Raw genomic sequence first — 14,528 nt, forward strand, 5'->3', positions numbered from 1 at the left:
ATGGGAATTTATTTACTTGTGATTTTGAGGCTAAAAGAAAGTCCAAACCAAGGTATCATCAAGGCAATGCTTTTTTTATGAAAACTAGTGTTCTGGGGCTGGCTGCTGGTGATACTTGATCATTGGGTCCTCTGTCACATGGCAATTCACATAGCAGTCTCTCCTAGCCTTTCTGTTCTCTTCTGGGTTCTGTTAAATTTTGGCTTCTGGTTTCTCCCTCTTTGACTTTCTCACCTGATGTCTGAATTTCATTTTGTGTATAAATGACTCTAGCAATAATATTAACACCCACCTGATTGGACTGGCCACATCTTAATTGAAGTAACCTCATCCAAGGGTCTACTTACAATGGGGTCACACCCACAGGAATGGGTTAAATTTAAGAATTTTTCAAGGGTACATAGAGCTTTAAACCACCACAAGCAACACAATTGAATATTTTAGCTATTAAAGTATTCATTATGGAGACTATATTAAAATATGGACTAGAGTTTAGAATATCTTGTTAAAATGTAATTGTTTAAAATTATGTATATTTTACAATATAAAATATGAATGTTTACAGGTGTAAGGGATGTGCAAAAGTGAAGATATTTTAGGGTTTAACATAGTTCTTGCACACTGAATTCTTGTATAAATGAAGAACCTATGTAGTTAGGGAATAGGTGTATTTATTTCTATTTTATAGCCAAAGCAGGAAGACACCCATAATAGTTAAGTGATATTACTGTATAATTAATTAGCCATTGGAAAACTGAAAATAGGAAAGTTAGTACTTATATTTGACTCAGTAGTCATTCTAATGTGAATTTCTTACAAGTTTTGCAAAGATTATATTGTTGACTTTGAGTGCTAAATAATTCTGAGGCAAAATGTAATCACTATTGCTTTATGATACTATGCATTAAACTGAAAATTAACCATAAGATTGTATATATGAATAAGGACATTTTCAAAATTGTAATGATTTGATATGCTTAAATCAACTTCTAATTTCTATGGTTCACTTTAATGTTATAATTTCCCATATTGGCATTATAATTCAAAAACATTAATGCAGTGTCCAACAGGGATACAATTATTCATGGTAGTTTGTTAATAGATAATATGACTCAATTTAAAGAATTATCTGAGCACTTTTCCTTATTTACCACATTATCCATTTCTGTTTTACTCATAGAACAAACTTGTCTTTCTTAGGAATTTCTATAATTACCCCTCATTTTAAAGACTATATTTTAGTTCAAGCATATTGCTTTTATTGAACATCCAGAATGTTTTAAATATTGTTTTGAAAATACCTATTGCTTTATTAGAATCAAACTTGTCCTTCTTATACACTTAAGTATTTAACCCTTAAGTTACACAATAACATTCAAAAATAAAAAATTAAACTCTTCATACATGAGCCTTTCTCAGAAATGTAAGTATATTCATCTTAATCACAGATAATCTATTTTTTCTAATCTTATTCTCACCTGTGGTTGGTACACTTAACTAGATTTCTAAAAATGAATTGGAAAGACATTATGAGTTCATAATGATAGTTCTACTTAACTTCACTGGTTTTACATCTGTATCACCTTTCTCTCAGGGGAAAAAAAATCCCGGTTCTCAATAGCATCAACATAATTGCTCATTTGCTTTATCTCCCAATACCCAATACAATCTAACAAAATCACCAACAATATGATTACTAAAAACAGATTAATATTTTTTTTTTGCACTTTTAACCCTTAGTATATATCCCATTAGGATACATGTTAAATTGATATATTTTAAAGTCATTTATAATAGTTCCTCTTTGTGGCTATGCCTTCTACTCAATACACAGTTTCTTTGTTTTATTGTTCTTTCAAATTTTTTGCAATTGCTTTTCTAAAAGTTAATTTTAGTTTCTAATCATTTAAAATATTAACAGGATATCAAAGTAAATCTGCAAAATAAGGTATATTTAGAAAAGTCTATTTTCTACTTCTGCCTTGTCCATCCTATTACCTCCTACTTGCTATAACAATTGTCAATTTTTATTCTTAGGTTTATACATATTTTATTGCTGAAATATTTTTCTCTATCTTGCTTTTTCACTTCAAAAACATATACTGAAATAACTCCATTGTACTATTTATAGATAGCCATAATTCCTTGTACAACTTCATAATTTCCCAATGGATTTAGCATAGATTTTCAATCCATCCCTTTTTCATGGACATTTGGATTGCTTCCAATCTTTATAAATAAATCTCAGTGAAAAGTCTTGTAAATACATCACTTTGTGCAGTATTTACGGAATAGATTCCAAACAGCCAAAGTATAAATGAATATGTAATTCTGCCTTCAATTTTCAAATTTCTATTCCTAAAAGTAGTACCATTTTGCTTTCCCACATGCAACAAATTAAAATGCCTTTTCCCCACAGTCTAGCCAACAGAATGGTTGTTAACCTTTTGGATTTGTTGCCAATCTGATAGGTGAGAAATGGTATCTCAATGTAGCTTAATTTGCAGTTCTCTTTATATGAGTATGCTTTAACATCTCTACTTGCGTAAAGACTACTGTTTTAAAAATTTGAGTACTTAAAAATGAAAAATATTTTCTTAAAGGTACAAAAAGAGATGCTAAGATAGATATGTTCTGAGTAAATAGTGGAAGTTTAACACTAGATGACTAGGTTAGGATTTGATTGTTTAAATAATGTTACAAGGGGAAACAAGATAGACATGAATCTGAAAATAAACTACAGAAGTAAAATATTTCAATTTTATTCAAATATTGCAGAAACCATACAAAAGAAACAATCCGCATATTGGTCAACAATACTTTATGGTAGAAAAGAAGTTTGTGGTAAAATATTTCATAAAGTAATAAAATATCTTGAAAAGAAAGGAACTCTTGTTCATGATCATGTAATTGCAGTTTACTTCTCTATAGTACATTTAGATTTGATAAAATACAGGACACTAGTTTATCATACTTCATGTCATAACTCAAAACCAAAGCCAGGAGGAGGGGACAGAATGGTGGCATAGACAGGAGTGGAATTTAGTTAGTCCCCTGCAACAACTAATAAACCACCAGGAACGACTAGTAAATAATTTTAAATAACTGCTGGGGGACAACCATGACTGTCCACACATTGCACACCAACCTGGATTGGAAGGAATGCCTGAGATTGCAGCATAAAATCTGTAAGTAAAAACTGCAGAACCATGCCGGGAACCCCCTTCCTCCACAGCAGGCTGAGTTGGAAAACCTCACTGTGGTAGAAAGCAGCAGTCTTCGAGCAAGCAAATATAGCTCAGCCCACCTCCAACTTTGGTTTTAATTAACAAATGTGGACTGCTGAATACAAGCTGCAAACAAGCAGACTGAGACTTTTAGTGATGACAGAACCAGAGGACTCATCTGTCCCAGGAGGGGGAGCCCAGAAGACCAGGTGTTGCCTCTGGCTGATGAGTGAAACTGGAGGACCATGCACTGGCTCTAAAAGGGTGCTTTCTGTCCCTTTTTCTCTCTCTTAAACTGAGGGGCTCATGGAGAGAGCTTCAGCCATTTTCAGTTTGCAGAGCTCTGACCCAGATAGGGGTGGACATAGCAGAGCCAGAGAGAAAACAATTCAAATGCAGATGATAACTCCCTAGGGGGTGTTATCTTCCCTAAGAAGAAGGACATGCAGCTCAGCTCTATTACTGATCTTCCCTTCAGAACCAGGCCTCAGAGCCTGGGGGAAAACAGCCGAAACAGAAACTAAAGAGGTCGCACCTCCTTCCACTAGTCAGAAGTGACAGCTGACAGGTGCTAGGCAGGTTAGGAAAAGAACAGTGGCTAGAGACCTCACAAGAAAGTCTGTCAATCTCTAAGACAAACCTGCAGGAAGACTTGAAACTGATTATAACCCCACTCTGAGAACTGAATCATTGTAGTCCAGGAAAATCTGGTTGGGGTATTCAAGGAAACCAGATGCATAGACAACAGAAAACTACAATCTACACTAGAAAAACAAAGATATGGCCCAGTCAAAGGAACAAACTTACACCTCAATCAAGTACAGTTGAGATATTGTTTCACTTTAATGAAACAATCTATTAAAGATTTTCAAAGAAATATGCTAAATCAAATAAAAAAAAATCAACAAGTTAAGGGAAGATATGGCAAAAGAGATGAAGGCTATAAAAAAAAACACTCGGTGAATATAAGGTAGAAATCAAAAGTTTGAAAAGAAACTGGCAGAATCTATGGAAATGAAAGGCACAAAATGAGAGATGAAAAACACAATGTAGACATACAACAGCAGATCTCAAGAGGCAGAAGAATGTACTCAGGAACAGGAGAACAAGATGCCTGAACTCCTACAAGCAAAAGAACAGAAATGGAAAAGAATGAGAAAATATGAACAACATAAACTGAATGACAACATGAAGTGTGTGAATGTACATGTCATGAGCGTCCCAGGAGAAGAGAAGGGAAAAGGGACAGAAGTAGTAATAATAGAAATAATCAATGAAAATTTCCCATCTCTTATGAAAGACATAAAATTACAGATCCAAGAAGTGAAGCATACCCCAAACAGAGTAGATCTGAATAGACCTATGCCAAGACACTTAATAATCAGATTATCAAATGTCAAAGACAAAGGTTGAATCCTGAAAGCAGCAAGAGAAAAATGATCCATCAAACACAAAGGAAACTTGATGAGACTATGTGCAGACTTCTCAGTAGAAACCATGGAGGCAAGAAGGAAGGGGGGTGATATATTTAAGATACTGAAAGAGAAAAACTGCCAATCAAGAATCCTATATCTGGCAATACTGTCCTTCAAATATGAGGGAGAGTTTAAAATATTCTCTGAAAAACAAACAATGATAGTTTGTGGACAAGATACCTGTACTACAGGAAATACTAAAGGGAGCACTACAGACAGATAGGAAAAGACAGGAGTAAGAGGTTTGGAACACAATTTTGGGAGAAAGTAGCACAGCAACATAAGTACTCTGAACAAAGATGACTGTGAGTATGGTTGAAAGAGGAAGTTTAGGAGCATGTTGGACACCAGAAGGAAAGAGGAAAGATAAAGACCAGGGCTGTATAACTCAGTGAAACCTAGAGTGCTCAACAATTGTGATAAAATGTACAAATTTGTTTTTACATGAGGGAGAACAAATGAATGTCAACCTTGGAAGATCTTAAAAATAGGGTAGTTTGGGGAAAAAATATAGTCAATGCAAACTGGAGACTATAGTTAACAGAAACATTGTTTTATGGTTCCTTAATGTAACAAAGGCAATATATCAAAGCTAAATGCTTATAAGAGAGGGACATAAGGGAGGGGTATGGGACTCTTGGCATTGGTGATGTCTGACTCTTTTATTCTACTTTAGTTTAATTCTATCTTTCTTTTTGTTGCTTTTTAGCTGTCATTTTTTTTCTTTCTTTCTTTTGTCTCTCTGCCTTCTTTGACTCATCTTCCTTCTTTGTGTAAGAAATGGAGATGTCTTTATATAGATAGTGGTGATGTGGTGAATGCATAAATATGTGACTATACAGGGAACCATAGATTGTTTACTTAGGATGGAAAGCATGGTGATTGTACAAAACTGTCTTAAAACAAAATACAGGTTGATGAAGAAACCTTGATGGCACTATATTGAGTGAAATAAGTCAGACACTAAGGACAAATATTGCAGGTCTCACTGAAATGAATTATAGTACGTAAACTCATAGACATGAACTATAAGTTACCAGAATATAGAATGAGGCTAAAGAATGGGGAGCAGTTGCTTATTATGAGCAGAATGTTCAACTAGGTTGAACTTAAGTGTTTGGAAATGGACAAAGATGATGGTAGCACGTTATTGTGAGAATAACTAACAGTGTTGAATGGTGTGTGAATGTGGTGGAAAGGGGAAGCTTAGAGTCACATATGTCACCAGAAGGAAAGTTGAAGTTTAAAAGATGGGAATGTATAAAACAGTGAATCCTGTGATGTGCAATCTCTGTGATTAACTGTACACATATTAAAAATCTCTTTGTGAACTAGAACAAATGTATGACACTATAGAAGTTAATAATAGATTGTATATGGGGAAAAATATACCTATTTCAAACTATGTACTGCAGTTAGTAGTATTTTAACATTCTTTCATCAACAGTAACAAGTGTACTCTTCCAATACCATGAGTCAATAATGGAGGGTGGTAGTTAGGGGTATGGGAGGATTGGAGTTTTCTTTTTTTTTTTGTCTTTGTTTCTTTTCTGTAGTAATGAAAATGTTCTAAAAATTGAAAAAAGTTAATTGTGGTGATGGATGCACAGCTGTATGATGGTACCATGGGCAATTGATTGTACACTTTGGATCTTCAGATAATTGTATGGTATGTGAACAATGTGAATAAAATTAAATTAAAAAAGAAAAAAAAAAAACCAAAAAACCAAAGCCAGTTTATGCAGCAAAGCCCCCCTCTGACAAGACCACAAAATGATGAGTTCTGACCTTTGTTATGGGAATATTTAGTTTTTCTTTTGTTCCCTAATAGTTTCTAAACATATTTCAACATTTTATTGAGATTGAACAGAATAGATTCCAATGCTATTTTATTAATCTTGCATCAACTATTGGTGTCCTCTTCAGAAAGAATTATGTTTTCTATGGAAGAGAAAATGTTAAATAAAAGATTATGAAAAGTGATTCCTGCCAATTAATTCTTAGTTATTTTCTTTCCTTTCAGCACCTTCCCTGATAGGTATTGTAAGGAAGGACTGGGCATCTCAAAATAGCATTGCCCTATCATGGCAAGCACCTGCTTTTTCCAATGGAGCCATTCTGGACTACGAGATCAAGTACTATGAGAAAGTAGGTCTTATTTAGAGCTTTCTGAAACAGTACATATACATATATATGCATATATGTATATATTGAGCATGTTGTTATACTATATTAATTTACTTTAAAATCTGTTCTTCTTTGGCTTAACTTCTTACCTACTGATTCTTTAAATCCTCTCCAATTTAATGATGTGCTTATAATTTTGTAATTAATTTGTCTTGTTTTATGTCAGATTAAAAAGATGCAAGATGTTCACCTCTGTCTTGATCTACTCTAGGGAGTTTTAGAATATACTAAGAAGTAGTAACTCCTTCAACCTACATTTTTATTTCTATAACATTGTTTCTATAACTCACTGGGGGAAAATTGTAAAATAGAATTACTGTAACATGAAGCAAGTTTATGTAGCCCATATGCTTTGCCAATGAGTTTACAGTTACAGTCCATTATAATTGGGAGAGGATGGTTTAAAGGAAAAATGCAAAGGGCTGATTTACCTTCAGGTCAGCTATTTTATAGAAGCTAGGCAAGTAAATCTGGTTAATAAATCAACTGCTAGCCTTGATTTTCATTTTTTATCATTTAAAATCATTCTTACTACAATTTCCCAACTTATACACATCCTTGTCTTTTTTGTATTCACTCTTCCCTTATCCTGCTTTTTCAGTTTCTCACCATATGATATTCTTGCTATAGATATCACAGCACAATACATAGTGATTTTTTATGTTTCATTGTGCTAATACTACTTCTGGAATATTGATAAAGGGAACATTAAATAGTATTTTTCAATTTAAAAATAAAATATAACTTCTAATAGTATACTACGAGAGAAAGAAGTTGCATTTCCTTAACTTAATAAATGCAAAGGAACCATGTAAATAAGGTTTAGGTTTCCTCTGAGGAAATATTGATCAAGAGGAGAAATAAAATCCTGCATTTTTCTATTCTACTGTTTCTGAGCAAATGTAGGTTTGATAAGGAAGAGCAATTCACAATCATAATTGTATCCATTTTTGGCACTAGTAATTACAGAATTCTGTAGTGAATGAAAACTGTCATTGTCACTGAATGACATGGATAAATCCATAGTCTAAGAGAAGAGAAATTTACTGAGTATAAATTGAATTACAGAATCTGCATACTGGCCATGCTATCATGTGCTCAGAAATCCTATTTTGGCTACACTTTCAAATGTTAACTATGGCATGCTATCAAAAGAAATATACACACACACTCATATATATATATATACACGTATGTTTATATGTACATATATATATGTGCTTATTCCTCTAGTTTAGATAGAGCTTCATGGACTCAAAAATTCTGATTTTGTAAAAAGCAACACATATATGTGTATGTATATTTGTGTATCTACACAAGCACCTTCTCAAAACTATTCCAAGCAGTTTTTAAAAATCAAAATATTTCTCAGTGTTTTATAAAGGCTGTATTTCAAACACAGAAAATCACTGTCTCATTTTCTAGTAATCCTTGCTTCATATGTTGAGGATGGAAATAACTTGCAATATTTTCAATTCAGTACAAATCATACAGATTTAATAAAAAGGATATCACATTTGTCAAAATCAAAACTTTAGAAATAAATAAGATTCTGAAAAATGGTAATTGACATAAAATCTATGATTACTCTTAAATTTGAAACACTGACTTTATTACATAAAGTTTTGTTTTAATGATGGCATAGTGTTATGAAGGGGATTATTTTGTAAGAAAATGGCAATGATCCAAAGCTAATGGATAAAACAAGTACTTGGAAGCCAAAGATTCCTAATTCTTATTTTTACCCTGACAACCAATATGCTTGTGGCCAAGGAAAAGTCAAGTATTTTTTCTGTGTCTCAGACTTCACGTTTGCAAAATGGAAATAAAAATATCTACCCTTCTGGTGGGTTGTGAAGATTAATTATAAACAGACATAAAGAGGGAAAGTGCTAAATCAGTATTAAATATCATTTAAACAAGCTATAGGAAAATATTTAGCAATTAGTATAATACAATGCAGAATCAGAAAACAATAGCATGGGGATTGTGTGCAAACTAAATATTTTATTTAAATATTTCATTTTTTATTTCATAAATAAAAACCATGTATAAAAGATGTTAGAGTCTCAAAAACTTTTTGAGAAAGCATAAAACAGTTGACAGCACTAAAAGTTTTCTCAACTATGACTTCAAATTCTGTCTATGCTGTTTACATATCTGCATCCTTAACATAGTTTCTCTTTCCAAGCAAATATTTTTTATAACAACTTCTAATGAGGGAAGCTTACAATAAAACTCTTAGTTAAAAAGGCTAATATCCTTCTTTAAAAAGGCTAATATCCTTCTTTATAAGAACCTAAATATTATTAAGTAAGAAAATCAAGATACAAATAGTCATATATACATATCATCCCATTTTTGTAACACAAATATTCCCTCATAGTTGTATACTTGTGTGTGCTTGTATGAGTGAGCATAGAGAAAAATAGAGTAGAGTGCACACCAGGTTGTTTCAAGTGTTGCTTATTTTGGGATAGTGTGGATGGAGGCAGGGAAGAGAAAGGTATATATCAAGTATAGATAAATATGAATGGATGATGGATGATGGATGGATGGATGGATCCTAAATAGTGTTAGTAGGTGTCTTGATTGAGCTGCCCAAAAACAGACCCTAAGAAAGTTTTGTGTGCAAGTGATTAAGAAAGCTCCAGGGAGAACTGGTAAGGGAGTGGGGAAAGCAGAACTGTGAGGGAAGATGACAATCAAACTCAATGTGACCAAGGAGAGTGCTGGAGTCTAAATTACATCTCCAACTTCATTCTCTGGAGACAAAGAAGGTGGGCTTCCATATTCTAGCTCCAGTCTATTCATGGCTACAGGCCTTAGTAGAGGGTGTACAGAAAAATTCACAGGCACTTCTGGTTCTCTGTAGTGGCTCCAGTAGCCCAAGGTGAAGACTCAAGGTCACAGGTACAAGCCTTTACAAGCAAAATACACAGAAATTGGAGAATGTAAACAAGAACACTTAAAAGGAATCCAATGAGATCTGGTGGCATACCAACCGTTAGCTAAGGTAGCTAAATGCTTAAAGAACTATGAGATCATTTTAATCCTTGGCTCATTTTAATATTCATATTCCTTTCAGTCCGTAATATTGGCACCAAGGCATTTAAATCTTGCATGTCTTCTTAATCAAAGTTACTCTGTTAGATCCATAATTGATCTACAAATAATCAATATTTATGCCATTCTCTAAGAAATTGATGCTGTGTTATTTAGTTTCATTGTTTTAAGTACATTATTCTGTAAATCAGAAAAGAAGTTAAACTTCTTGGAATGTGAAATGTCTATAGATATCTCAGGTCAAACAACATACTATTGTTACCAGTGATCTTTTCTCAGAGAGTGTGAAATATTGGAAAAAAGCACCAGTCTGGGTATTCAAAGATCTGGGTTTGGTTCAGACCTTAATTTTTCAGCCTGGTTTTCTCATCTGTAACAAGTAAGGGTTTACAAAAATAATCTCTTCCAGTTCTGACTCTTTCCAAATGCTGATGTGTTTGTTCCTATACAGACACATAGATAATATTATTCTATCCTTCAAATTACTATAATAGTTCATTTAAGTTTACTAATATATAATACATAAGTAAACATTTGTATTTATAAAATATTCATTTAATATATTTTTGATTATATATATAAATATATATATTTAAACACCTTACCACAGAGAATGGCAATCTAGACATAATTATAAATAAAAATTAAGACCCTGCTAACATGGTTGTTTTCTCTGCATGTGTGTGCATGTGTGTGTGTTGAGGGTGGTACTGGGAAGGAAATATACTACTTTGTTGGTGATAGCTAATGAGATATTCTCTGTTCAGTTAAATATACTTATTTCTTAGTTTCCTTTTCTCATTCACAAAAGTCTTTCTTTTTTTTTTAACTGAAGTGAATACAGCTTAAACATGAAAAGGCACTTTAAAATAATGAGGAAAGTCAAATAGAAGTTACAAAAAAATTTGTATTTCCTATTTATTTACTAACAAAGCTTTTCCCAAGAACAGCCTACTCTTAGAATGAGGAAACTAAGACATCTGCTCTCAACCTCTCAGTTTCCACTTTTTGCCCAATACAGTGTTCTTCCTTCTGCTTCTTTGTTCTTTTATTATACTTATCAAAATTAATCTTAATTAGAGCTATTTATGGGTGTACCTTACTGTCCCATTAGTTTTTGAGGTCCCAACAAAAGGGGATCATTTCTTATTCATCTTTGTCAGCTAAACTCCATCAGTGGCATTTTCTTTCAATCAAATTCTAGCTGAATTAGTAGAATTCTCTCTTTGTTCAGAACTCAAACACAGGAAATGAGGAAAAAAAAAAAAAGCACCCAGCCACCTTGAGGAGATTACCCCTAGAATTTAAAAAAAGAAAGAAAGAAACGACTGACTTTCTGTTTCTACCTCTTCATAAGAAAGATCCATACAGATGTCCATCAGCAAAGGGAACATTCTGTAAATAACTAGAATTCAAACTCATGAGGGCGGGAATTTCTTTTGCTTACTTTCATATCCCCAGCACTCAGAAAGACACATAGCTAATAATTAATAGACAGCAATTGCCGAGCCATTGTATGCCAGGTGCTTTTTAAATGTTCTGCATAGATTAAATAATTTAATCCAAATAACCTTTTCAGGTAACTACTATTACTCTTCTAGTTTTACAGATGAGGAAGCTAAGGTGCAAGGAGGGTAAGTAACTTTGACAAAATCTCCCAGCCAGTCAGTAGTTGTTAATACTGGCCATGATACCCTATCACAACTGGCTGTCTCAGAAAAGTCAGTGGATATTCTGCTGATGCCAATTTTCTGAGTTCCCAAGGCCAAGCAGTTCACTACTCTCTGATGCACATTTTGCATCTGTAAAATGATAGTGATAAAATATACCTATCTCATCAGGGTGTTGTATGGCTCCACTAATTAACAACTGATAGCTTACCTTGTATACATGAATCCCCCATAACAGTTCATTATTCTTACATCCAGTAGTTAAATATACTGTGACTTTTCCTTAAGGTATTCCTGTTAATTTTTTTACCACAGTCATCAGTTTTTAGATTTTGTTCAAGAAAACTCATCATGACAAAGGAAGCATTTCTTACATCCAGATGGTCAGGAATTATCTTTACAAAATAGTGATTTAATTTAACTTGCTGTAGACTCATCCAAAGATTATAGACTAAAGTATGTGTGGGCTTTAATTACAAATATATAATTTAATGACACTGAGAATAATGTATTGATAAAAGATGAAGAAATTTGTGGAAAGCTCTTCATTATGGGGAATATTTTCACCACTTAAAGATCATTTGAAGTAGCCTTGTCTTTTCTGAGAGAAGTTGAATTCTTGGTGTCCTTTCTAAGTCAAATACTACTCAATATCAAAATGTGAACAATGTCTCTTTTTTCCCTTCTCCCCTCTTATTATATTTTCCCATGATAGTTTTTTCCCCAACCATCAATTCAATAAATATGCTTCATTTTTCTAATAATATATAATCAGTAAATATACATATTTATGTGTATAAAAATGAAACAATTGTAACAATAGTCAACTTTAAAAAGAAAAAAAAATTCTTCCTTATGAAGTAATCAGATATTCTCCATGTTCTTTCATTGTATTTACTTCACTTAGGTGTTTGCTCAAAGGAAGAAGAGAATTTTTTCTTCACTTCCAGGAATTCTACTCTTACCCCCATCCATTATTTAGGCACTGAAATACATCTTCCTTCTCTGTGTTCCCCTTCCCCTATGGCCATCTACCTGATACCTGCATACAAGCCTGCATGCAAACCTAAATATGGCTAGTATTCAAGGAACTAAGAAAGCATGCACTACAGCACTGTATATGGCCCACTTGGATCACATGATGATCTTGTTGAATGCAGATTATGATTTAGTTGATGGGCAGAGCAGGAGAAGGAGACAGTGAGCTGGGATTTTGCATTTCTAACAAACTCCCAAGTGATGCCAACACTGCTGGTCAGGGACCAGATTTTGAGCTGCAAATCTTTAGAGGACCTGTCTTCTCAATTACCTCACTTTATTTAGTGTAGGTAGAGGGGAAAATAATAACAACCCTCCTAAGACATACTTGTGTACATAAATATTGCTATATCTTTATAACTGGCTAGGACCTCTGTAGATATGACATGATTTGTATGATATTACAACAAAAATATTAATCAAAAGCAAAATGCAGTAGAGAATCAAGTCAGTTTCAGACAAATTTAGGTTTTCTAATGAAATAATCAAATTCCTAAGCTGGTAAATAAAATTTCTGTGTTCTTTCTTTTCTTTTTTCTCAATAATTCTTAATTGTTGTGAAGTCCATCACAGAGAAATTGGATATGAGCATTTGGTACTAATTAAAATAACATTACCTGAAAGAAAATGGACAGCAAGGGAATTAACTGATACAAACAATCATTATGAAAATTTCATACCCATGTTCCATGTTGTGCAGCAAACATCACACTGTGGAAGCCTGCCTGGTTTAGTGAGTCCCAGGAGTCCCCACAGTGCCTAGTGTAGATTCTCGTGGTAGCAAGCCTGGGACTGGTGCCAGCACTGCCTCAACAGTAGCATCTGCACTGTTTGAACATATTATTGTTCACAAGCTTTTACACCTTTGCATGAAGCTAGAGTGTGCATACATGAAAATTGCAAATCTCTAGTAACTACTTTCTAAGTGTCTCCTTTCTCATGAGTGTCATACTATCTTTTGGTTTGGTTTGAGGAATCAATGTATTTAAAATTAAAGGAGCTGGATTTAGTACGTCAAATTTTGGTACATCTGAAACAGGGAAAAACAAATTTGACAAAGTACCCTGAATATACTTCGTTCAAAACTCTGGAATATACCTTAATTTATAGACTGAAACAAAGGTTATCAACTTAATGAGCATAGCAAGTTTATGTTCTGGTTTCCAAGAACAATAAAACAATACTCTCCCCATCACTGCTCAGAGGGCCTGGGATTCTTTTGGTGGCACCTATACCAGTCTGGATTTACATAGTCGCCAGAAATACAGGCCTAGCCCTGATGTTCTCCTGTAAAACTATGTAAGGCTGCACATTAATCACACTTCTGCTAACTTGCTATGTTTCAGTCAGCTCTAAATGCAACAACATTTTAATTCAATTTCACCTACTAAAGTCATATAATCACTTGCTTTCATATTCCTAGTCATACTTTGCTTAAATTGCCTCCTCATTACTTTGTTTTCCTGAATTCCATGTCTGTCTCTTTCTAGTGAGGTTAGAATAAATAAAGTTGTTTACCAATTCTGAAATTCCATGATTGCAGAAACATCGTTATTGTGTCTTGCTTTGTTATGCAAGGTGATAGGAAATAATCAAGTAAGAGTAACAACGGAATGTGAAATTTGATATTTATAATAAAAATCTGAAATGTGAAAAATTACACAGAGAAGTACATAAAAAACATAAGGATAACAGAGCAATTCACTTTCCTCAGCAATCTGGAAACATATGTATTTTATAACCCAGTTTTATATTTCTAAAAAAAAGGAAAATATAAAGCTATTTTTAAATGATTAATTACTCATGTGAATTTCCACCTCCTCTTATAGAATCCCTGTTGTTGGGAAAGAAGAAAATAATGCTGT

General features: G+C 33.4%; 1 protein-coding gene across 1 annotated transcript in view; it reads left to right on the forward strand.

The window, feature by feature from the left end:
• EPHA6 (EPH receptor A6) overlaps positions 1–14,528 on the forward strand; it is a 1,002,097-nt gene that overhangs the window by 587,914 nt on the left and 399,655 nt on the right. The window contains 1 exon segment of the mRNA XM_037834014.1: positions 6,726–6,850. Coding sequence (XP_037689942.1) covers positions 6,726–6,850 — 125 coding nt within the window.

This window comes from Choloepus didactylus, chromosome 1 (assembly GCF_015220235.1).
Source record: "Choloepus didactylus isolate mChoDid1 chromosome 1, mChoDid1.pri, whole genome shotgun sequence".
Classification (NCBI taxonomy): Eukaryota; Metazoa; Chordata; class Mammalia; order Pilosa; family Megalonychidae; genus Choloepus; species Choloepus didactylus.